At 38.7% G+C, this 25,680-nt stretch overlaps 1 protein-coding gene across 1 annotated transcript; it reads right to left on the bottom strand.

The window, feature by feature from the left end:
- Nucleotides 1-10,043: 10,043 nt before the first annotated feature.
- LOC125287964 (nuclear GTPase SLIP-GC-like) lies at nucleotides 10,044-23,333 on the bottom strand. The gene is made up of 15 exons (XM_048234049.1): nucleotides 23,115-23,333; nucleotides 22,560-22,784; nucleotides 21,387-21,578; nucleotides 20,626-20,804; nucleotides 20,379-20,424; nucleotides 20,185-20,292; nucleotides 19,198-19,303; nucleotides 17,015-17,148; nucleotides 16,703-16,880; nucleotides 12,807-12,967; nucleotides 12,585-12,720; nucleotides 11,877-11,985; nucleotides 11,019-11,152; nucleotides 10,825-10,909; nucleotides 10,044-10,553 (listed from the first exon to the last, which is right to left on the bottom strand). Exons 1-10 carry the CDS (start codon nucleotides 23,331-23,333, stop codon nucleotides 12,918-12,920), a joined length of 1,437 nt encoding a protein of 478 aa, XP_048090006.1. The 3' UTR covers nucleotides 10,044-10,553; nucleotides 10,825-10,909; nucleotides 11,019-11,152; nucleotides 11,877-11,985; nucleotides 12,585-12,720; nucleotides 12,807-12,917.
- Between the last annotated feature and the right edge of the window lie 2,347 nt (nucleotides 23,334-25,680).

The raw sequence follows: 25,680 nt of genomic DNA, 5'->3' as shown, positions 1-25,680 counted from the left end.
TATTGATATTATAATGCATTCATATATATTATATTAATTATTATAATATAGATGAATTTTTATATTATTTTGGTTATTCCTTACTGTACATAAATGTGTCTGCTAGCTATAATTTTAACCATTAATTACAGTAGCTGACATAAGAGTACAGTATATAGACAAACATGCCTTAGTTAAATGACTTTCCAAAACTGCAACAATTTCCACTGGGCAATTTCCACACTGTACTAAGAATGAAAGAAAAAAAGATCAAGACATCATTAGAGATTTACAGATGACAATCCATCAATTTGTTTCAGGAAGCATCCATAGCACTTTTCTTTGTGCTTGCTGTGTTGGTTGTTGTGTACACCATTTTGCTGATTTATGTGGATTTGGACAGTGGAAGAGATGTTCAGCGAAGTAGAGGAAGAAATGAATGAAGACGAGAAAAGGATGAAGACAAGAAAGCCAACTTGTGGTGAGACCAGCACAATGGCAAAATATTATTGTTATATTATTATTATTATAGAGTATTATTGACATGAATGTGCCTTCCTATCATTCTGAGGTCTGATATGTCTGTCTCTGGCTACTGGTTTTGTGCTTTTAATGTAAGTATTTTCCATCGTTGCACAAGAAGTCCATTCACTTATCACAACAGAACTTCATTAAAAGTGAATATCATCAAGTACTACATTCCTATGCGACCTTTCCCTTTACTTAATCAAACATCTACATGTTTTATATTACCTCAAAATGCACAATAAAAATATCATGACTTGAGTATTCTTGAACACATGAATATTCCAAAAATGGATATGGATATAGCATATGTATGTCTGCTGAAAAAATAAAAGCAGCCTAAACATGAACACAGAATTACAATAAAATACTAGGAATGACATCTGTATGGAATGGGGCAGCTGTTATTAAAGGTATATGTAAGAATGTTTTTTAAGATATGTTCTTCAAACTTATTGTTTGAGGTGGCACTCTAGATGGCACTTGAGTTTAGTATTATCTTATTTGGACTTTTTAATAGCCCCTTTGTGTATTTATTTATCTATTTATTTATTTATTAATTTATTGTATATATTATCTCTAGTTTTATGAGTATTGTAACCATTGTAAGGCTTGTGTCTTACTGTCATCTTAATGCTTTTACTATGGACCCTTTCAACAAGGTAAACAAAAACAATGCTTGAACATTCTATTTGGGCCCCAATCTACTTCCTCTGCATTAAGATAACATATGGAATGTTAAAAAGGAAGTCTTGTGGGGCCAACTATGATGCTGATAATGGAACTCTCTTGAAAGGGTCCATATATCCCCCTTTTTTATTTTAGTTGTCTTCTGCTTTTTTGTAAGATAGCCTTACCTGTGAAGCACTTTGGGTCAACGGTTGTTGTTTTAAATGTGCTATATAAATAAAGTGACTTGACTTGACTTGAAACATTTTTGTCATGTAAAGGCCTTGAGGGCTCACTTTTGAGGACACCTCAGCTACCTTGGGCAGGCCTTTCAACAGGTGAGGCTTCTAATATTGTACTGTAGGTAAACAGGGCTTGGTGTGTTTACTGTTAGGTATCCCTTTAATACTTCTGCTTATTCAAGTGGCTGATGCTGACTTACATACATCTGTTATAGGCCAGTCAATCTAGCCGGCACAATGCACTGCAATTGCAGTCGACAAGGCCTCTACTGCTCCCTAGCTTGCACAGAGTGCAGAGGAGTACTGTATGTGCAAATATGTCGACAAACTTGAGAACATGGATTGAAGTTTTTTTGTTGATGCCACAGAGTAAAATCCATAAGTGGATTTTATGGCCACAGTAATAATAATAATAATAATAAATAGATGTACCGCATAGCGGTACACATATGACCGCCGCTCAGTCCTGTACATCCGTTCCGCGAAAATAAATCACACTAATCAATTTGTCTCCATCTTTTACTCCATCCCCCACTCTTGAAACTTTTGTGTAGGCTTGTTCATAGACTGTATGGGCTTGTTTGGCATGCCTGTGTGTGTGTGTGCAGCTGCACAGAGAGTAGCCTACTGGCGCTGCAAAGGTGAATAGATTGTAGAATAGCCAAAAAAGTTGTAGCATTGTTATAAAACCTTTAAAATCTCTAAACAATCACAAGTAGGGCAGTTCATCACAGTTCATCCATTGCAACTGGATTGATGAAAGGTCACTTACACCTGTAGGCTACATTGTATTTGGGAAAAGCAGAAATTAGCAGCATAATGTATTTATTTATTATTAAACAAAACAATCCCTGTCAGTTCCATGCAGTTTTCAACAGCTATCAAGAAGAGAGGTCATGTCATGGATTTTTGTGAATGTTTCTTCTTCTACATATGCATAAGTTTAGTCATCTAGTTCATATGATATTCAGCTTTATTGTCAATGCACAAATTAAATACCAGTAGTCTAAAACAAAATGCAGTTTTACCCAGTGGTGCAAATAATAATAATAATGTCCAAAAGGGCCTTCATGAAATGCGTTGCTAGACTGTTCATACACATTTTAACGGGCCAAGTTGAAGAGCTACCATCCGTTATTGTTCGTGCAAATAATAGGCTGATTCATGTTCCCTTGCATTTTGCAACTATGAGGTCCATGGTTAGTCTGGCTTTCGCCAGACCAAGCTCAATCTTTTAGGAAATCGAAAAAGAAATCGCCGGCAGATCAGGCTGAGTTCACCCAGTCTAGTCCATGGTAGGCACCCGATAGAAATATTGTTTAATTTTGCGATTGAGATATCCACGCACTGGCAGCCCCCCTGCGACTTGTTCGCCCCCCGGTTTCAGAGCTATTCTAAATGCAAAAATGCATAGAGGAGTTATGACAAAACCGTGACTGTTAACAAACTAAATAAGCTAGCCTATATAAGGTAGGCCCTATGCTAGGCCTATAGGCCACACAACATAAATGGTCACTAGGCTATGCTGGCGACCCAAATAAAATCTCCTTTGGGAACCAATGGCTTACAGTATCAAGCGGACACCTCTTGGCGAAAAGTTAATAGTTTTGCATATCAGTAGTACATTTCACGCAGCTGTGTTAATCAAGGAAAGCGCGAATGAAGTGGACACTTCTAAATGGAACCCAACCCACTGTACAGTAGCTCAAGGTCTGTGGCTAAAGCAGCCATAATGAAAGCGTTATCATTGTTTGGATACTTCACACACACGTGTTTTTTAATCGCATAGACTACAACTACCAAGCTGGAATCAAAGCACATCGACTCCCCTCTCACACCCTAAAATTTAAATGGAGATGTAGATAATCACGGGTGCGTTAATAAATCTACATTGCGGCGAGTTGACACAAATTATTCACTTTGACAAATTTATGTAGTTTCAGTCCTAGTTTACTTTGGGCCATGCTCTTCCTTACTTGAATCACCTTTGAAAATAGAGGATTGAGCCTATATGGGTGTTTGGGAATGAACGTTGACTCAGATGCTTTTTGAGACTTTGAGCAGAAATGTCCCAGCCCGGTGTTTAGGATGCATCATAGACAGGTTATCTTTCATATATATTTTCCATTAAAAAACCATCACGTAGCGAACGTGTTGTGGCTAACTCACTTAGCTCCGGTTAGTAGCCTAGGTTATGGTCATAAGCAAATGAGATGACAGTCGAAAGATACAATTAGTGCTGCTATCAATTTGCTTGGTTAACCGCATTTATAGTTTTCTACAAATGCAATAAAAATTGGCCTCCATCCCTCAACCAATGCTAACGGTAACATTATTGTACCTAGGTCCTAGCTATTGATATTATAAGATTAACGTACCTGCAGTAAAAACCAACTACGTCCGATAAACATTCTCAGATTTATTTCGGCTTCAAGAAGAAATGGGAATTACATGTCATGTGAAAATCGTCCTATATTTATTAGACGTTCTTTGCGGTAAACTACAGTCCTTGTAGGAAGTGTCCATTGTTTTTCCAACCCACTTTAGATAGTCTCACTGCAACGATGCGCCATCTGGTGGACAAACGACTACGTATCGCCAATACTGGAAATGCAGCCATGATGATGAATATTTGGTTTTCCTTTAATCCTACTTAATTTGTAATTATGTATCGGCCGTTCTAATTGCCGATACCTATAGTATGTGCGTGCCTGTGTGTGTGTGCGTGTGTATATGTGTGCACCGCCATCTACAGGCCAATGAGTGTACAGTCACTAAATGTACACATAACTTAATTTTTTTTAGACCCCCCCCCCATGGATGAAATTCTACGAAACTTGGCATACCCCCAGAGAATGTCAGGTTAATCATACACATACAATTTGGTGCAGTTCTGAACATCTTAACTGAAGAGAGGGGCGATTAAAGCAGAATGATATTGCATTTTAATTTTTTACCAGGGGGTGCAAATCACAAATGAGTGATTATGGACTAGGTTGATGTGGGCTCTTGAGACCAACATACCATAAAAATGTCTTCATCCTCGGTGCCACGGTTCAGGTAGTTATTTAGGAAAAACTGCATTTTTTGGGTTTCGGGGGGCCCAGCACGGAGGGGGAGTGACCCCCGGGGACCAAACGAAATTTTTCCGTAAAAGTCTAGTGGGGCTACATACCCACCAAATTTCATGTGCCCCATTTCATGTGTGTTTCAGTGTCCCGGGTATCGTTGACCAAAAATTTAGGAAGTAGATGACGGGAAAAAAAAAAAAAATAAACTTTGCCAATCACTATATGACCGCTTCGCTAGCTTTGCTAGCAGCGGTCATAATGAGCTTGTAATGCATTTTTTCTTTGGTATGATGTCACTAATCAACTAAAGAAGATGCATGGTGATAGCTATTAATTGAAAATGTTCCCCTATTCTCCTCAATTGACTTAGAGTATTGGGCACTTAACTTTGGCCTTAAATATCAAAAAAAAAATATATTCCCAAAATATGTTCCACTCCATCTATGGCGGTAGACTTTTAGGAGGGTATTAAGACCAATAAAAACTATAAGTCATTTCTGTTGCAATTTTTTTTGTCTTTTTGGGCTATATTGACTGGCCTATTAGATGGGTCAGTCTCCCCAGAGCAAGAGTGCCTTGCTCACAGGCAAAACAGTGGCAGCCTGGAATTAAACCCACAATTTTTACACAAATATTAGAAGTGATAACACATTGCAAAACTTGTACTGCAAGATTAACAGTCATAATGAATTAAACAGTAAATAGAGACCATGAGTGCTTCATTCCTTAATAACTCAACTTACCACAGCCATCATATTGCTGAATAATATCAGCCATCTATGTCTTGTGCTCCAGGTAGATTTGGCACAAACCAATTTCAGCCAACAGTTCAGCGTGTGCTGTTGTCGAACTATTTGTTTCTCACCAAAAGCCACGATGAAACGGTAACAAATAGGCTATAGCCTATCTATGTAGGCTAAAGAGTCACATCGTGGGGAGTTTATTGTTTCGTTTTGGCAAGTAGCCGTGTAATAAGCGGGATAATGTATAGAACGCCGGTCATTATTAGGAATGACTGCTGCGCGTCGGGGTCCGGTTCGCCCTGTCGGGACTTATTTTCCCAATAATGACTGGCGTTCTATACATTATCCCTTACATATATTATAAACGCGATGAGAAGCTCACCTAAAGATTACACAGCAGTCTAAAATCATGTCAACTATTTGTCAATTAGTCCTGGGGGACAGGAGCAACAAGGCGGCCTAATTGATGTCTTTAACTTGAATGATGTTTGGCTACATTTGAATGCCTACTCTCAGTACATGCCTTCATCTGTACAACACAATGAATCAATTTTGTAAACCAGAAGAGAAATGCTTCGCTAATTCTAGACAGTTCTATTCATTCATGAGCAACCAATGTAGACCTTTCAAGAGTTTCAAGATATTCATTTGTCACGTACATTTATACCAAGTACAATATGTAGTGAAAAGCTTAGTCCTCTGGCCTACAAATGAAGAGGTTTTATGGCAGGGAGGAAGTTATTACTGTTAGATGGAAGTTAGTACACATAGATGAGAAGCTCGGAGGGTTAGCAGTTGCCGTGGGTGGAGAGAAAAACAGCTCTTCCTAAGAAAGATGACCCAGCGACCACAGTGGTTTTCGGTGCATCTCTATTTCCCCAGAGAGCTCTAAGAATGGCCGCACCTACTATTGAGGACACTGAGGTCATGTCCTTGGTATTTTTTCCCTTCAAGTTTCGTTTCATTTATTAAGTATGAATATTCTTGGATTAACACACCGCTATGTGACAAGTTGTCGCAGATAGGCTACCTCTGACACGTCAAAATGCAAGTAGAGTCAACTCAGCTGTCGCGGACGAAGGCAGCGCAGCGTACATAAACTTCAATACCCACAAATCCTTTGTTCAAAATAAATAAACTTGACGGTTTGTTAATATCTGCCTGTAACCTTAATTCACCTGACCTGAACAAAGGCTGCAACAAAGTTAGTGTAGTGTAGTGTAGTGTAGTGTAGTATAGTGTAGTGTAGTAGCAGACAGAGAAGGGAAGGTGGTAATTGTTAAAATGAATACAACAAAGATGTAAATCAGGTTTCTAGGGCAAGTATACTTGCTATACAAGGAATTTCGTCTCTGCATTTATCCCATCCGTGAATTAGTGAACACACAGTGAACACAGAGTGAGGTGAAGCACACACTGACCCGGAGCAGTGAGCTGCCTTGCTACAGCGGCTCTCGGGGAGCAGTGAGGGGTTAGGTGCCTTGCTCAAGGGCACTTCAGCCGTTCCCACTGGTCAGGGATCGAACCAGCAACCCTTCGGTTCCAAGCCCGAAGCCCTAACCAGTAGGCCACGACTGCCTCCCAGTAGGCCATGACTGCCTGAATGTAATAGGGCCAAAGAGATGCTAACTTGTAGCCTACTGAAAATGTTATGTGGAAATTCAGTAGAGATGCTGTTAGCTAACTGTTCTGTATTTCTAACTAGCCAGCAAATAAATGGGCAAACTGAAACGGCTTCTAAACAAGGATTCTTTTATTTGTAGAAATCACGCGAGTTGCAGTTTTGAAAACGAACGTTAAGGGTTGTTTTTTGGCATGTTTGTGCATGCCCATAGCCAGCCAGTCAAAGGCGATTCAAAACGAGTCAGAAAGTCGAGACAGGACCATCGTCAAAATTTCGGTGTCCACCACTCTAGTTTATCACAAACAAACCAGAAAGGGACTCAAAGTGCTAAATACTGGATTTATCCTTTAATCAGACACGTTTTTTACCGTACACTATTACACGGCCAGAAAACATGCGCCTGTAAGTATTTTCTCAGTCCTATGATTCGTAGTTTTAATGAAAAAGTTCCTTGTGTGGAACTTTGTGGACTTAAGGTCGTTTCGAATGCTTATTTTTTGTCGAATATGCTAATCGTTAGCAACCTAATGGAATTCACCATACAAATCCATTTGTGTTAAAATCTTGTAATGTTACGTGATTGCGTATACATATCTGGTGTAATCTGAACAAATAACTAAGATGTATTTTGTATGTATGCTTAGTTTTATAGTGTTTCCAAGTAAAAGATTTAAAAGGAACATCAGCGCCTTTCTTGGGGAGACTTATCTGTCTGCCCACACCAAATGTAGCCGGCTAGCCACTACACACATGAGTGGGGCCAGTCTGTGTGTGTGTGTGAGAGAGAGAGAAAAGAGGAAAAGAGAGAAAAGAGTATTGTGTTTGAGAAAAGAGGAAGTAAAACAACCCTGGCTGTGGGCCTGTGTATGAGTTGTTTTTCATTAGATGCAGAAGACAGGACACAAATTTCAACCCTTGTGTGTGCTACCCAAAAAGACTGTTATAGTGATGGACTCAGCGGGATCCACTTAATCATTCCAGACACTCTTGAGTTTTTGGTTAATTCATTTTCTGCCCATACTTCCCTTTCATGAGGAAAAGCAGCTGTTTGGGTCACTGAGCCCACTGAGTCCACTTGCTGACCAACCCCACTTGTCTGCTGATAACACGGCCCCTGATGTAGAGATCCCGTCTGAGTCCACAACCCCTTGCACAGATACCCCAGAGGACAAAAGTGACATGTTGTAACCATCATCTGTGTCATCTTCCCTAATTAAGCTTGAGAAGTACAAACACTATCAGTGATTTTAGTGACGAGTCATAGGACAAAATTGTAGTCAGCGAGTCATAGGGGGAGGGTTCCCCTGAAGGCTGTGTCCTTTCCCCTCTACTCTTCTCCCTATACATAAACAATTGTACCTCCAGTCACCAGTCAGTCAGGCTCCTAAAGTTTGCAGATGACACCACCCTTATTGGGCTTATCTCTGGTGGCGATGAGTCTGCCTACAGGTGGGAGATTGACAATCTGGTGTCCTGGTGCGGACAAAACAGCTTGGAGCTAAATGATCTAAAGACAGTGGAGATGGTTGTGGACTTCAGGAAGAAGAAAGAGGCACAACAGATGATGTACTTCCAGTGACATGAAGAAATACAACCAGGCAAAGCCAATGATGGTGCTCTTCTACACTTCCATCATTGAGTCCATCCTCACTTCCTCCATCACCATCTGGTATGCAGCGGCCTCTGCCAAGGACAAGCGCAGACTGCAGCGTATCATTCGTTCTGCTGAAAGGTGATTGGCTGCTGTCTGCCACCCCTCCACGACCTGCATGCCTCCAGGGCCCTGGGGCGGGCAGGTAGGATAGTGGCTGACCCCTACCACCCTGGACACACTCTCTTTGAGCCACTCCCCTACGGCAGGAGGCTGCGGTCCATCAGAACCAAAACCTCACGGCACAAACTTAGCTTCTTCCTGACTGCAGTTGGCCTCACAAACAAAGCCAGGGTCCCCCACTGGTACTAACACTAAATCTACCTGGACTCCCACTGACACCATAAGCCACACTGCACTACTAACAGATATGTGAATACATATCTCTTCCACTTTGTTGTCACTTATGGTTGTCTGTCTCGTCCACAGGTAGTCCAGTTGAACACAGAAGGCATTGTAGATCAGATGTTTGCTCAACGCAACATGAAAGTCCCACTTATATGCAACTGTAATGAAGCTTAAGAATACATATTTGTCACCCCTTTTACTTATGATTTGTGGCAAATAATCAGTGTGTAATATGTTATTCCTGTGTGCTATTTGATAAGTGTATGACAAAAGTGATTGTTTAGGAGTGTAAATCAGATAATAGGAAAATATCTTATATAAAGAAGGGCAGTCCTTATTAGTAGCAGACATAGGTGAAGAAACCCCCAGCCAACAACATAACTCGGAATTAACCTTGTCCCAGGCCATATTGACCATAATCAGTGGTGAATGGGGGAGGATTCCCACAGACATAGGGACAGAGAGTGGAGCAGTCGCATCTATAAAAAGCAGAAGTAGGCCTAAAAGGAGAAGTAAGGGTGGGGCCCGAGGGCAGACAAGCAGTTATATGCTCTGCTCCAACCAGTCTAGTGTAGCAGTAGGGGAACACTGCCAACTGGTGGGGGAGTAAAATTAACACCACAAAGGATTTTTTTTTATTCAATAAATTTAAACAGACATAGATGTTATTGTGTTGAAGTTGTTAATTGCCTACTGGATATTGTGTACACTGGCATTCGTCCTTATGCTTGTAGCAGTAGTAGTCATTGCCCCAGGGAAGGAACAGGGAAATAGCAGCATACCCATACCTGTCATCACTCCCGTTTTTCCCGGGTTTCTCCCGTATTTCAAGGTCATCTACCGGCGCCATCCTGTTTTGTTATTTTTCCCGGAAAACTCACGTAATTTGCATGACCATCAAACATTTTTAAATAACAAGTTTTACTAATACTTTTAACATACTAAGGCTATGCTACCAGAATTCACCCTCATGTGCACTCTGTATCCCAACATCGGAGGTGGACTCTACTCAAAACTCCGAGTCTGAATATCTGATATGACAATGGGACAGGAGGAGGTGGAGACAGGGGTGTTTCAGACAAATGTTTCAATTTATGGATAAGCTGATGCTTTTCATATCTCAACATAAGATACATACCAGTACTTTATTTCTGTAAAAAAAGGTAACTGCATAATCCACAAGGTAACAAATTGAGAGAAAAAGCATAACTTGCATCTCTTTTAAAAATAAATCTTAAATTCAAAGCAGCACTAAAGAAGCGCAATCTGTAGAAAGAGAGCTCCAAATTCCTGTAATTAGCTCCAAATTCTTGTAAGTAGTTTTATTTTGGAGGGAGGCAATGTTCCTACCCGAAATTCAACTTCCTATGGCTGTTTTACAAACAGGAGCTTGGGAGCAGGAGTCAGGACTGGAGTCGTAGTCGGGACTGGAGCTGGAGTCGGGGCTGGAGTCAGAGTCGGGACAGGAGTCAGGACTGGAGCTGGAGTTGGAGTCAGGTGGGAGCCAACATAGGAGCACATGGCACAATAGGTAAACAAAGAAACATAAGAATCAACACACAGGGAAACAGACCCTTACAATAAGGATATAAAATAAAACCCATGAGAGGAAACATTGCTGTTTGTCTGCATTTCCTCATGGCTGAAGGTCGACAAAACTGGAGGCAAGTGACTCCATCTCTTTCACCTCACGCCTGATATCTACAAAACAGCAGTAAATGAGCATTAACTTATACCTGTACATTGTACAAAAATGCATTAGTGTGTACACTAATTGTCATTATGGTCCATTCCTGCACATTCATAAAACATTCTGGAACAAGTTTGTGTACATCCATCATGTTTTATGATATTTGACATTAGTTAATGTGGTAAGAACTGAAATGGCTAACTTCAGAAATTGTTAAAAAGGGATTGTGCCATCAAAAGCTGATCCTGTGGTTAACCCTGGAGTCATATGTATTAGGCCTACCTGGAAGAGGCAGCCCATCTTTAATGGTAAGGGCGTGTGTTACAATGTCATCCAACTCTTCTCTCAAAGTCTCTTGAATGTATTCCTTAAGTGAGAAGACATTTTTTTTTTAGATTTATGTAAGACATACTGTAGTTGTAGTACTGTAGTACTGTAGTAAGCTACATTTAGCATAAATGGGACAAAGGACTCACTGTAAGGTTTTCAAAGAGTTCCATCATGTTTGTTTTGGCTCTGGTAAACATGTCTGCCTTTGAATTCTTAATGTGGTCTGTCACCAACATCTGCCTTGCAATAAAAGAATGCTTTCCATATATTTTTGCAGCCTCTGACGGGAAATAGTGTGAATGGTGAGCGACTGTTTCATAGTCACATTAGTTCAACCAGAGAGACACAGGAAGAAGGATTCAAACTTAAAGGCGTAGTCAGCATTTTTGTGTCACATAAAGCAATCAACACCTCATGACCCATAGCTGCCCATTCTCACTGTAAAAAATGGTCTCTGTATGAAGCCCAGGCTCCAGAAACTGGGGGGGATGGAGGGGGATATCGTTTCATCCTTGGTTAAAATGTAATGTATGTTGTTTGTAAAAAAGTGTCTGCTAATAAATTTAACATAAATATAAACAACTGCACCTTTAACAAGTTACACAACAGATATACAACTTGATTCAAAGCGAGTGTAGGTAATAAATGTATCACTGTAGCTAGCAGCTAACAACCTAAATGATGGAAAACCAACAATATCATGCTCAAAACAAACTTTATGGGGAAAAAAACACAGTGCGGTGGGCCTAATTCAACGAAACATGGATGAAGGGAAGTGCCTGCTTGATAAGCCCAGTAAAAAGCTCTCAAATACTGCTCTGTTGGTGATGGATGCTTTGCTGTGATTTTGTTTTTGGATTGGTATAATATAAAACAAGATTGGCCACTGTTTGAAATCGCCTACCTACAGCACTAGGAGTCTCACATTTCCCCCGTGTATATTTGAAAAAGAATTTGGAACTGTGGAACGGTTTCCATTAATTGAATCTTTGAAATGAACTCACCTGAGTAAACTGGGATCATTTGGAAGAGAATGGACTCATAGAGGGAATTGAAGATTCTTTTCTTCCTTTGAAAAATGTTATCCTCGATTCTTGAGATCAGTCTGTTTTGCTGAAGGAGTGAAAATGCAATTACATTTCTGTACCCTTATTGTTTCAATTGTAAACATATTTTTCTGTTATTTCAAGCTTTGAACTTTAATTTGGAACAATACAAGCAACACAGTTGTTCGAAAAAACTTGTTGGTTGCCATAATAAATTAGCTTAGTTAGTATATAAACAAGCATTGTCCTCTCACACTTTAGCAATGGGTGGAATATCTACTACTATCTTGTACACAGTTATATTGTGTTGCTGTAATGAAAAGTTCTACAATAACTCAAGGTACTAGGCAGGCTTTCTGTTTTAGTCTGGCCCTCCATGGCATGGTTTATTATTACGGTCTCAAAACACACACTGACACACACACAATAGATTTCACCTGTTAGGGTTAAACACAATGATATTATAATGTGTTTTGTTGTAAGATTAGTCCTATGGTGTTTTCTTGCACAGCCTTGAAACAGTGTGACAGTTAATTATACAAACTGCAGCTTTGAAATATTTTCTGAATTAGTCTTCTACACTACCTCTGAGCTCTCCCAGACTTAACTGCTAATATTAAAATGTTAGAATGCTTAGTAAATTAATCTTGTAAAAAAAAAGGATACCTGAGTCTTAATGAATGTCAGGTTGAGTGACACTGGAGATTCCCTGTAAAGCTCAGTGATGTCACTGTTGATGATGTTGAATCTGTGCAGCATCCCTCTAATTGATTTGTCTGGTTTTCCTGTTAGTGGGCCATCCCTGGAATGTGCATTTAATTTGAGAAATTAAAACTTGCAAACATGCAAGAAAGAAACTAATTGTATCAAATAACACAAATTACTTACACTGGGAACATATTTTGAAATTGTCCATTAACATGTTTGTACATGTAGGTAGCAAGAGATGCATTCAGATCTATAATTGTTCCATTTTTAATCCTCCTGAAGCCATTGTTCTCACACAAAGCCTTGAATGTCATATGATATCCCCTTGCATCCTTTATTCCCTGGAAAAAAAGTTAATTTAATTGGGATTGACCTAGCCTGGGTGCCATTCCGAACTTAGTCCCGCCCACAACATTTGTGGTCGGGAAGTTCGGTCTGGCATTGCTCCATAGTGGAGCAAGTATGCTCGCCCTAGATCGGGCGGACCAATCAAATCGGGCTTTACGATGATGGACAGGTGAGAAACAGCGCCTGGTCTATCACGTCATCTGAGCACGCTTAGATTAGGCTTATGTTTGAAACAAAAACGGTGTGTGTCTAGAAGGATACATGGCTTTTAAGACCCCATATGGAAAATGTATATTATTTAATGAGGTTTTATCACCGAAAACGATTATTTCTGAAAACTTTGGCCAAAGTTGAGATGTGGGAAAACTCGTGGTTTCACTTTTATCAAGGGAAAACAGCACTGTTGCATTACGACATGTTCCCTCGTTCGTTTGAAATCTCTGATTGACCACCTGTTCGAGGGATTTGCGACAGCCTTATCCAGCTGTTTAACATGTTTGTAGCATATCAGTGTTCAACAGAATTATTTTTAAAAACGGAGGGGATATAGGCTATCAGTTTTTTTCCTAATAGCCTACTCTACTAAGTATCTCTCAGATTTCGCTAATGAGTGTTGTAGGCTAGGAGTTATTGACGCACTAACTTTTACAAAAGACCAGAAAACAATGTTAAGGCATTTGTGGAGAAGAATGATAGTTTGTGTGTTTTCTTCCTACACCTCAAGGTAAGCTATTTCGTTGCTCTGGTTGGTTAGGTCTATCCAATTAAGTGCATAGGCATCCCCTGTATTGGTTGAAACACACCCTATAATTACGTCCCAATGGAGCAGTATCAGACTCATATTCTGACTAGAATTGAGTATGACTACGTCAGGCTAGGATTGACCATTTTTCAAAAAATATTTGACCACTGATCAATACCTGCATCATGGACTATCAAGATCAGGATGTAACTACCAAATCAGCCCTTCAGCCTGAGAAACACTAGGTTGTTTTACATGGACAATTTGTTGAGCCATTCCGATTAAGCTATTCTGAATGAAAAATGTGTGCTATCTGTTTGGGTACTTACCCGATTGACGGACGGTATACATGGCAGTTCAATCAGAATAAGAAAGGAATACACCAGCCCTTTCATTTAGAATAAAATTCTATCAATCTATTTTATCCGATTAAAATTATTGGATCAGCAGTTTAATTTTATTGACGGACGGTATACATGGCAGTTCAATCAGAATCAGCAGTTTTATTTTATTGACGGACGGTATACATGGCAGTTCAATCAGAATAAGAAAGGAATACACCAGCCCTTTCATTTAGAATAAAATTCTATCAATCAATTTTATCCGATTAAAATTATTGGATTATTTTCCCTTTGGGAAAATAGCATGGGGATTTTGAATTATCACATCTGTTAAACTCTCGCGGGGATGAAGAAATCGGAAATGCAAACGTTTTGCTCTATAAACTTTAGTCCTTTGCCTTCTAGTGTATATACTGTAATCTTCGGTACGTTAAGATGGCACACTTGGATTTTTTGCTATCCCAGAGCTAACTTGCAATGCAACTGGCCATAGGTAGCTAGCTTCAATAAACACCCGGATCTTCTTATGGGCAAAGATGGAAGCTATATCGTAGACGTCTGTAGTCACTAAAAAGTGATGTTTTAAACACACAATGAAACACACAATAACACACTGCAAAAACTGCTTATCTAACATAATCTAACCAAGTGTTATCTTAAATCAAGATAAAAAAAAGTATAAAAAAGTATAAACAAGCGTTTTCTCCGGAAATAATTTCACTTAATTTAAGAAAGGTTTGACTTATTTTAAGACATCTCCTCCTGAAAAAAAAGTAAATTTGTCTGACAGTGCTTTAAGCAAATTTAGGTAGGTAGGTAAGTAATTTCATACTAAAAACAATACCAAATAGATTTTTTGATCTTAATATAAGATTATTAACACTTGGTTAGATTTCATTTTTTGCAGCCATCTTTGTCCAGTCATTTGACATTCTGAACAAGCTCTGGTTGCATCCTGGGCAGCACAAAAGATGCCAGACTTGATGTTCCAATGCAAGGAATTTGAAAACTAAGGAGCAAGGAATAACAATTGATAGGTAAGAAACAGGCCTACTACATTTTATATTTATTTTCCTCCATGTAAATAGTGTTCCATAACCATTTTTTCATGTAGTTTATCTACCTTCAAAGATAAAACACCATCCATGGCCATTGATTGAGCAATGTGCAGTATGAATTTTAAGGATTTATAGCCCAAAACTCCTACAGCTTGTCATTACACTCCATTTGTTTACTAGTAAGTATTGACGGGACAAACATGGCAGCTGTGCTGACGTTTTCTACCTCATTTGCTTTAGCGGACAAGGCGATATCTAGCTATATATAGTATCTATGGTTTCAAGTGAGGTAAAAATCCACTTTGTTCTGCAGCTTCTGTTTGGACCCTTACTAATAACAGCCCCAACACTGGAAGTTACTTGTCATTGTAGGTATATAACACAGGTGATTTCCAAGGCCATGTGTGTTGTTTGAGCAGTGGCGTAACTATAGTAGGTGCAGCAAGTGCAGTCGCACCAGGGCCCGTCGCTACCCCCGCCCTGCCTCCTTTTTTTTTTTTTTTAGAACTTCACCATTAAGAATCAAACTATCAAATAAAAACGGCTAAATCAAATTACCATCTTGTCGTCATACTGTTTCGCCAGAGTATCTTTCTTTCTACTGAGATGCAGCAAGGATTTCTGGGTAGGCTAAGTGATTTGTTGTGATTTTTTGAATGGATGGTGGCTGCACATTTCAGTCATCGTTCCAACCAAAATGCCCTTCAAACACAAGAGCGGCTGCAAGAAGCGGCAGGAGCGTAAAGAGCAAGGGGAAAGGGTGTACTGCTCTCATGTTGTTTCTGACATTGCCTTTGACTGTGGCAACAGCTGAGCGATCTTTTTCAAACTCAAACTTATTAAGACCTATACCTAAGGAGCAGCACGGGGCAGGAGAGGCTCAGTGGGTTAGCTATCCTGTCCATTGAAAATACGAGAGCCAGAGCATTAAATATTGGGAACATCGTTGACGATTTTGCACAACGATAGGCTCGTAAGATGGCCTTTTTCTAATGGACTAATTCACGCATATGGAGGATTGTATGCATATGAATGATTTCATTTGGTTTCTGCACGGTTAAATAAGTTAGGCTACATTGAGTTTTGTTTCTGCGCAGTGCGAGTTTATAAGCAAACAATCTACGCTTGCAGTTTCAGCAGAGGGTTGAAAAGGCGCATTGAGCGCATTGAGTGTTCCCATAATTCCATGCGAGTTGATGTTAATGCAGTAATATTAGATTACCCTGGCCTGCAGGCTGTTAATAAAATTATTTTTAATGTTTTCACATGTAATGGATCCTATGTAGTCGTTTGTTTTTTATTTGAAATTGTAATCTGTAACTACTAAACTACTTCGGTGCCTCAGGCCCTTTGCATAAACAATTGAAGTCACCCTTAATGTGTATTGCATGTATCAGAGCTAATTCATCCTGGGCCAAACATTGTGGGTATGGGGCCGGCGGAGCGCGCTTGCACCTGGATCTATCATTGTGTGTGTGTGTGTGTGTGTGTGTGTGTGTGTGTGTGTGTGTGTGTGTGTGTGTGTGTGTGTGTGTGTGTGTGTGTGTGTGTGTGTGCGTGCGTGCGTGCGTGTGCGTGTGCGTGTGCTGTTTTGAATGACGTCTTTATCAGCGGTTTCCAGGGAAAGGTTCTCTGATTCGTTTACCCCCTCAGAAAGGCATAACTGCAGATGAGTGGACTGTCGTATGAGGAATGCCTTCAGGAAGTACAGTTCTTCCTCCAAATTTTGTTTCAGAGCTTTCATAGCATTCTGTTTTACCTTCAACTGAAAATAAATAAATGGATTAACTATATAGTAGTATATGGTTGAGGACATTCTGAAAATACACTAAGAAACAAATGTCCTTAAATATAAAATAAAGGTTTCACTCTGATTTGTCACTAATGGTAAAAACTCACGGTCTCAGAGACATTACTCTTGGCACCTTGGATCAAGGACAAAATACCATATGCTCCTTGAATGTAATTATTTGCTGATGTACTATGATGACCATTGTCAAGTTTTTCCAGTAGTCTCCAAAGCTTTGGGATTTCTGAGAATCATAATGATGTAGGATCAAATACAATATTATACTTGCAATACATTTAACAATAATAATGAATATAGCTTTCAGCAATGAGGGAGCCAAGTAGCCGGAGTTGCCATGGCAACTAAATGCCATTACATCAGACACATACTGTACCTGAAAGCACTCACAGCAAGTTTTGTGTCAAGCAACCAAAGACTGTCTGACTTATAAGGTAACCATACTGGTGGCTTTTACTGTTTGGTGCCAATTCCGATTGGCTGTGACCAGGGTAGGAATTTCACGGCGGCCACGACGGTCATGGCCGTCGTTGCCTCTTGCGTTGACTTGCGGTGCCCCCTTCTTTCAATATTCTGCTTTGCGTCCTACTAATAGCGATTTTTATTTAGCCTGTGTGGCCTGTCAAAATAATCTTAGCATTCACAGCGCAAATTAATTGAGTATTTTACGCAGTGAAGAAAGTGACAGCGCAAGAAAGAAAGTGCGTCCAAATTCCATTCATCTCAGTTGAACTACTCGCGAAGTAGCCTATTCATCACACAGACATCACAAGTATCACATGAAAGAGCTTTTTCTCAGCTTTTAAATTATGTTACCCGATAATTGCTGAGTTGAACGGTTCGCGAGAAAAGTAAATAATATAATTCAATTTAATCATACATTCTACTGAAGGTTTTGCGTCCCATGATCTCCCAACCCATTCATCTCGGTGGAATACTTCACGAACCCTTCTTTTAACACACGACAAACCATATATCAGAATAAACAGCAGACCTTACCGGACACAAAGGTGTAAAGCAGTCCCCTGTACAGTTAGCCGTTCCAGAGTAATCCAGTTTTGAATTTGCAATAAATTTCGACATGCATGGATGTCTCCAAATTTGGGCTTTTTGGGGAGTTTTACAATGTGTTTAAATTTTTCCACATGATTTCATAACGGGCCAAATACAAAATAAATGTTACAAATATCGCCTAGATATTGGTAAATCAGAGGACAGCTGACTGAGTTTGTGAAAGTAGCCTTAGCCTAATGATCACAAAATGCTAAGCATCCATCTAGGCTATTTGAGTTTCTTAAAGCTGAGCTGGTTAAATTGTTCAATACATGATTTTATAACAGGCCAAATATAAAATAAATGTTATATATAGCCTAGATATCTGTAAATATTAGATGATCAGATGATTTACAGTTATATGTAATATGTCATGTTTCATGTTTTTGTAATGTTTCATACAGTGATGCAGGTCTAGGCTAAATAAAACTTTGATAATTTTTATAGCCTACTACTGTATAGTTAACTTTGGCCTTGGTGCCCTGACATGTGGCCTTTGTGCCCCCCACCAAATATGCCCAACTGAAGGCCAAGTGGCCTTGCCCCCAGAATGGCGAAATTCCCATTTCCCAATGCTTTCAAGTATTCAAAATCCATTCAATAAGCTTAGTCTGAAGATTATCTGTGCTAAGTTTCGTGACAAATGGAAAAACGTGTGACCTGTAAACATGTTTTTTGTGTTTCCAACAAAATCCATCGATTAAGTTGACGTCACAAATTGGCACGTGTTGGCCTTTGGACCTCTCACAGTATTGTCAGACAGAACTAGCAAGTTTCAAATCCAAACACAAAACAATTACACGCCTCTTCACAATAGGGTCCATTATGAATGTACTAAATTTTGTTTTATATGAAAAATGTTGCTGAGATATGATCTCACGTCTTGTTTGGGGCTTTGTCTGCAACTTCGATTGGCTGTGATAGGCGGACACTTTTGAAAATGAAAAAAATCATCCAATACCTTTTGTGAGGATTGGTCTAAAAATCATCTGTGCCAAATTTGTTGAAAGTTGGACAACATTTGTGACCTGTGAGGCTTTAGTTTCATTTTCGAGAAAATCCAAAATGGCGGAAAATCCAATACGGCAGAAATTGATGTCAACAGGCCCAACATTATCAGACATAAGGCTGTTGGCTTAGTGTAGACTGGCATTATGATAAAGTGGACACTATGCATTCTTCATGGCTAGCTAGGCACACAATTATTTCATAAAACACTCACCTGTGTCCTCTTTATTCAAAATGCAGCCATCTTCTTTCTGCTGAAAGAAATCCTTGGCGCTAACTGTAAAGACCTTCAAGAAGTCCTCATCACATGTGAAATTATTCTGATAAAAACAGAAAACAAATGGGTAAACACTTTAATTGAAAGTATCTACATAAGAGTGACAGTACACGGTTATAACTATGACATGACACTGTCATGAATGTGTCACAAATATGATAAACAAGTCATAAACATTTAACTGTCATTAAGTGTCAATGTCACTTTGATTAATGTCAAGTTGTCATAATCAAGACAACCCAAACAATGTCAAGTTGTCATGACAAAAACCAAATGACAATGGCCGAAGTCATAAATGTTCATGACTTGTTTATAACATTTATGACACGTTCATGACAGTGTCATGTCATAATTATGACAGTGTCATGTCACTCTTATGTAGATACCTTCAAGTAAAATAGTTAATAAATGTAAGTTAATAAAGTTAAAATACAGTTTCCTTTTCTAAAAAAATCTATACTGAGATGTTTTGAGAGATCAGTATTTCAAATGTAAATTAATCCAATAAGTAGGGTTGAACTACTGTATGATAGTCATTGATATGAAGCTTTTAAACTTTGTTCATAATTTTAACTTTGATTATCATCATAATCTATGGTTAATCTGGTTTATCTAACATAACTTGTAGTGTCCTTGCTTATCTGGTCTTACTTTGGATTCAGTTTATTTGATATTGGTTACCTTTCAACTTCAAAATTATTAATTTATCCACCATTCATCTCCCTTTGTGTGCCACTAGCTGATAAACAACTTGGTTATATTGAAGGTCAATTTATACATTTTCTGGAGTCAGATTCATTGTAGTTTTCTCATGATTTTTTCCTTGAGATGTGTCTTTTACAGTCTTACAATCTTAAAATATCTAAAAAAAAGATTTTTTTTTTAGAAATAGGATTTGATCATAAAATGCATTGCTGTTAATACCTGTATCTCAGTTTGGTCGGAAAACATTGTCCTGACTTTTTTCTTGGCTTCTTCATTCCGGTGTAGTATACAGGCCCGTTTCAGCTGTTTTCCATAATCCACTGAGTCCTACAAATAAAACAAATTATGTTAAATGCCATGATAAATATAAAGTTCTACCTGAACATATCACATCTATTGATGAATACTACAACCTGTGTTGCTGTGACATTCAGGTCTTTATCCTTCAACTTGCAATTCCTGGGAATGATAAGTATACAGTACTGTGAGGTTGGTCTGTCACTGTATTTTCTGGTAAATATTCTGTAATAATCTGTGATATTAATGCAATGATAAGAAACTCATAGCTAGTGGTATGTTCTCTACGGACGGACTCATGGATAGTCTGATGGATAGTTGGATGGATGGACAAATGGATGGATGGATGGATTGATTGCTCACTTCATGTATGACTTGTAATTTATGTCATCCGTCTTTGTGCAGATGAAAGTGATGCTGTTGCACTCTCCGCCATGCCCCATGTCTTTGATGCAGCTGGTGAGAATCTTCCATGGCTCCTTGTCAGATGCAGCCCGGTTCATGTCATTGACAATCCACACCGTGGAACATCTGCTTAAGCACTGAAGATGGAGTCAAGGTTAGATCAGTATAAGTATATACTCTTTTGATCCCGTGAGGGAAATTTGGTCTCTGTATTTATACCAATCCGTGAATTAGTGAAACACACTCAGCACACAGTGAACACAGTGAGGTGAGGCACACACAAATTCTGGTGCAGTGAGCTGCATGCTACTACAGCGCCACTCGGGGAGCAGTGAGGCGTTAGGTGCCTTGCTCAAGGGCACTTCAGCCGCTTTCTACTAGTCGTGGTTCGAACCGGCAACCCTTCAGTTACAAATCCGAAGCGCTAACCAGTAGGCCACGGATGCCCCCATTCATTCACTTGAATAAGAAAATAGCTGCCTAATGAGTGTTGAACATATGTGTGGGCCAAAATATCTTACATTACACTTGCAAATACATTTTGTGTAGTTATAAGATAGCTTTTTTTACATTGTTCTTTGCAAATTAAATAGATAGATAGATAGATAGATAGATAGATACTTTATTGATCCCCAGGGGAAATTCAAGATGGTCAAAAAATTGGATTAGAAAAAAATTAAATTGGATTAGAAGTGTGGTAGATGTCAGTTAGATGTTACCTTCTTCCACATTTCGTCTCTGCTTTTATTGAAATCTCCAGTGCCAGGAAGGTCAATAAAGGCAATGTTTTGAAGGCCTTTGCCAGAGGGTATCTTGATGGTGACAGTTTTAACCAGTGGCCAGAAGTGCTGCCCAGGGCTGGAATCATCAGACCTCGTGAAACTGTTGATCTCTTCTGAAAGTTCAGAGGCCTGATGATACATAATTGACAAGTATTATTCAAACAAATTAAACTAAAACAAGATGCATAGGTATATAGTTAGTTTTCATTAGAGAGTTTAAAGATTTTATTTTATCTGAGATTTATTTTACTGCTGACTCAAAAATATACCCAAACTGTCTCTATGTGTACGAATGGCAAATAAAACCTCTAAATTCTATCCTCTATTTGGCTAGCAAGACATTATCAGTAGCAAGTTTGCAATTCTGAACAGTCACCTAAATATTGTCAGCCATTGTTGCTAGTTGATACCTTACGCACAGCTTTCCCCAATTCTGGTGGTCTAACCTGCTTATGTGTAGTTACGGTTATGCTTATTGTTTTTAGCTGACACTTTTGTCCAAAGCGACTTACAGAATATGAACATTACAATAGTTAAGGTTAACAGTAAACCGTTTTTTAAAAAGTTGGTAAGCTTAGTATAGTTAAAGGAACCATATGTAAGATTGTGGCCAAAACTGGTACTGCAATCACTTTCAAATTACTATAGAGCAGTGTATCCCCTCCCCGTCCCCCCTGACTTGAGGTTGCCAACCCGGATGCCGAAACACTACTGACTTAGTGATTAGTAGATAGGTGGAGGGTGGCACATCAGGCCAAAACACAACATGACATGACAATAATATTATGACAATATCCTGGCTGAACTACTGTTATCAGTGATATAAGTATTTGAAATGAACATGATTTTTTTATGTCTAGTGACATATCAGGGCCATTTTATAAATAATTGAAATACATTCCTTACATATGGTTCCTTTAAGTAACCTGGTATCCACAAGCCAAGAGACAATGGTTTGTCTCCTGCTGTTTCCTGCAATGGCTGTAGGGATATTCTGAGTATATACTAATAACAGAGATAACAGAACTATATTAACAGAACTGCTAACAGAGATAACAGAACTATACTAACAAAACTTTACTAACAAAACTATACTAACAGAGAACTTACAGTGGTGCATGACACTGTTTTCTTGGATGACACAAGGAATTCTGGGATGGCTGCAAAATTCTGTTCATCTATCAGTTCTTCCAGGGTCGCATTTCGTCTAATATCCCCATAAACGGCTCGTACTTTCTCCTGAGCTGTGCTCAATGTATCTTCATCTTTTTCTTCATTGCTCTCTTTGGCTTGTGACAAAGCATTTAGGTGATTTTTAACCTCCTCTTCCCACTCCTGATTAATTAGAAAATAGAGGTTGTGTACAGTACAATAAAATGTAGCATTGCTAAAGTGCCATCTAGTTAAATAAAAAATGGTGTGCCAACAACCAGTGAGTACCACAGTCCCCATTCATAAGTCTTAACACTAACATACTTACTTTACTTACTTACTTACTGTAGTCATTTAAAGTATGCATTGCTTGAATTTGTTCCCTGGAGTTAAATTTCAATTAATTGCACTCAATTAATTTCAACATTACACTAATTTACCACTTCAGTTGTACAGTATGTCTGACACTTTACTAGGAACTACATCTGACACATACATGTATACTGTAAATACCTCTTTGGGAATGAAGTCAATCTCTGCTGTGTAGTTGGAGTCAGTTGTGTTGGACTCAACTTGAATAATGACTGAAGTGCATGCAGTGATGGTTCCTGATGGCAACAGGTCTTCCTCTCCCAATATGGTATTTATTAAGGAACTCTTGCCCACTCCCGATTTACCAAACACACCCACTGTGGTTTTCTTCTTAGAGGTTGCATCAAGCTTTGATATCATCGACCTGAACAGACATAAAACTGATCAAATAATGCTTATAATTTGTAGTACAACTGTTGTAGCCACTAGAGTTATAATACTTACTTGATGTATTGAAGGAATTCTTCGTTGAAGTTAGAATGAGGAATTGAGTGTAGTTTTCTTATGACTTGTGACATAACTAGTTTTGCCTGTCTTAAGGAACTCTGATCTGTGATAATACATGAAAGCATAAGTTACAATAAATATAACTGCAAGCAACACTAACAAAGCCAAGTGACAAAGCCCCATAATATGTATTTAACAACATGATCAACTGATTTGAAGATAAAAAATAAAATGACTTTCCTCAGAACACATAATGTTCAAATAACAATTAATTTGGAACGACAGGGTTAAATCTTCCATGTTTAACAACTGTAACTTTTTGTGATTTATTCACACTGCAAAAAATGAAATCTAACCAAGTGTTGATAATCTTATATTAAGATCAAAAAATCTATTTGGTATTGTTTTTAGTATGAAAAGACTTACCTAAGCTCTCGAAAGATCATTTTGACTTAATTTAAGAAGACTTTTGACTTATTTTAAGAGTCTTATCAAGACAAATTTGCTCAACGCACTGGCAGACAAATTTGCTTGTTTTTAGGACAAATTTGCTTAACGCACTGGCAGACAAATTTGCTTGTTTTCAGGATGAGATGTCTTAATTGAAGAAAAGTTTGACTTATTTTAAGTCAAATGAGTTCATGAGAAAGTGCTAGGTAAGTGTCTTTATACTAAAAACAATACCAACTAGTTTTTTTTTATCTTGATATAAGATTAATAACACTTGGTTAGATTTTGTTACATAAGCAGTTTTTGCAGTGCACTTGTACTGGTCTGACCTGTTTTTCTGTCGGCTGCAGGGACACAGAAACGTTTATTCCCTTCTACAGTGAGGCCACGCGAAGTACATGCCTCATTTTCAAGGCTTCTTTTCACACCTAAGGATAATTAAGGAAAACGGATGTCATATGGATGGTTATGGAAATGAATATGCAAATATCCATTTGAACACTGACATGTGTCATTATGGTCAGGAAGGTGTTTGTGTTTCAATCTGACTTGAAAATAAACAAATTACAACTTTTCACACCTCCCAATAAGCAAACAAGAAACTAAACAAATAAAACAGATGGCTGAAGAATTGTTTTACAAATTATAGTTAAAACAATAACTGTTTTAAATGTTATATGACATCAGTCCAGTACCTTTAGTATTCATTTTTGCAGAGGCCATTTTCTTATATCTCGGAGATAATAATGTGGAAACTGTGGAGAAATATTAATTGGATAATTTGAAATATGTAAACTGTCATCAAGAAAGACTGTTTAATAACCAGTGAACACGATTAAAATAACATAAATGGTACACTAAATAAGTAGGTTATTTACACGCAGGGCTCTATCTTGGCGATGGTCAGTTGCAAAAAGCTTAAATACATTTAGGGGTGTGTCCAGTCCACATTCGGGGTCATTTTGTTATCAAACGTCAGGTGTATTGTTCAAAAGGGTTGTTCTTCTGTTTCTTAATCAGTCATGGGTGTTTTGGGCGTAACATCCTTTTAACCAATGAGAGTGACATCTGTCATTCCCTTTAACAGCAAGCAGCGCAACTTCAGCGTATCATTTTGCCAGTCAGCGGTGCATTTAAAAGAATCTGCTTGCATGTGAGAGCCTGTGTAGAACACAGGGATTCCACTAAACCTTGCTTTACTGGAACCTATTTGTGATATAGTCAACGACAAAACAGTTCCACACAGTTAAAGGAAATGTATGTAGGAAATGTATTTCAATTAATCATAAAATGGATATGTTACAACAGTAGTCCAGCCAGGATATTGTCATTTAAAAAGTGAAGTTGCAGCCCTCAACTGATGTTGATGTTGCGTTTTGTCATGTCATGTTGTGTTTTGGCCTGATGTGCCACCGTCCACCTATCTACTAATCACAAAGTCGGTGGTGTTTCGGCATCCGGGTTGGCAACCTCGAGTCGGGGGGACACACCACTCTACAGTAATCTGAAAATGATTGCAGTGCCAGTTTTGGCCACAATCTTACATATGGTTCCTTTAACTACTTTCACTATTGACTGACAAGGGGTTACCATCGAAAACGTAGCCTGAAAAAAGCAACACTTACCCCAATGTTCGGATGACTAAATAAAAATCCTAAGGATATTTATCCTGCAGAGGAGTTGCTGCTTACATCTGTCAAAACCTGGAGGCAAACATATAGAAAAAATTGGTCATCCTAGGCCCTACGGTTCTCAAGATATTCACAGAAAACTGTGTCTGCCCTACCCTCCTTTCGGGGGGTCCAGTCCA

Source organism: Alosa alosa, chromosome 22, assembly GCF_017589495.1.
Source record: "Alosa alosa isolate M-15738 ecotype Scorff River chromosome 22, AALO_Geno_1.1, whole genome shotgun sequence".
Classification (NCBI taxonomy): Eukaryota; Metazoa; Chordata; class Actinopteri; order Clupeiformes; family Clupeidae; genus Alosa; species Alosa alosa.
This window is presented reverse-complemented; position numbering and strand designations above follow the sequence as displayed.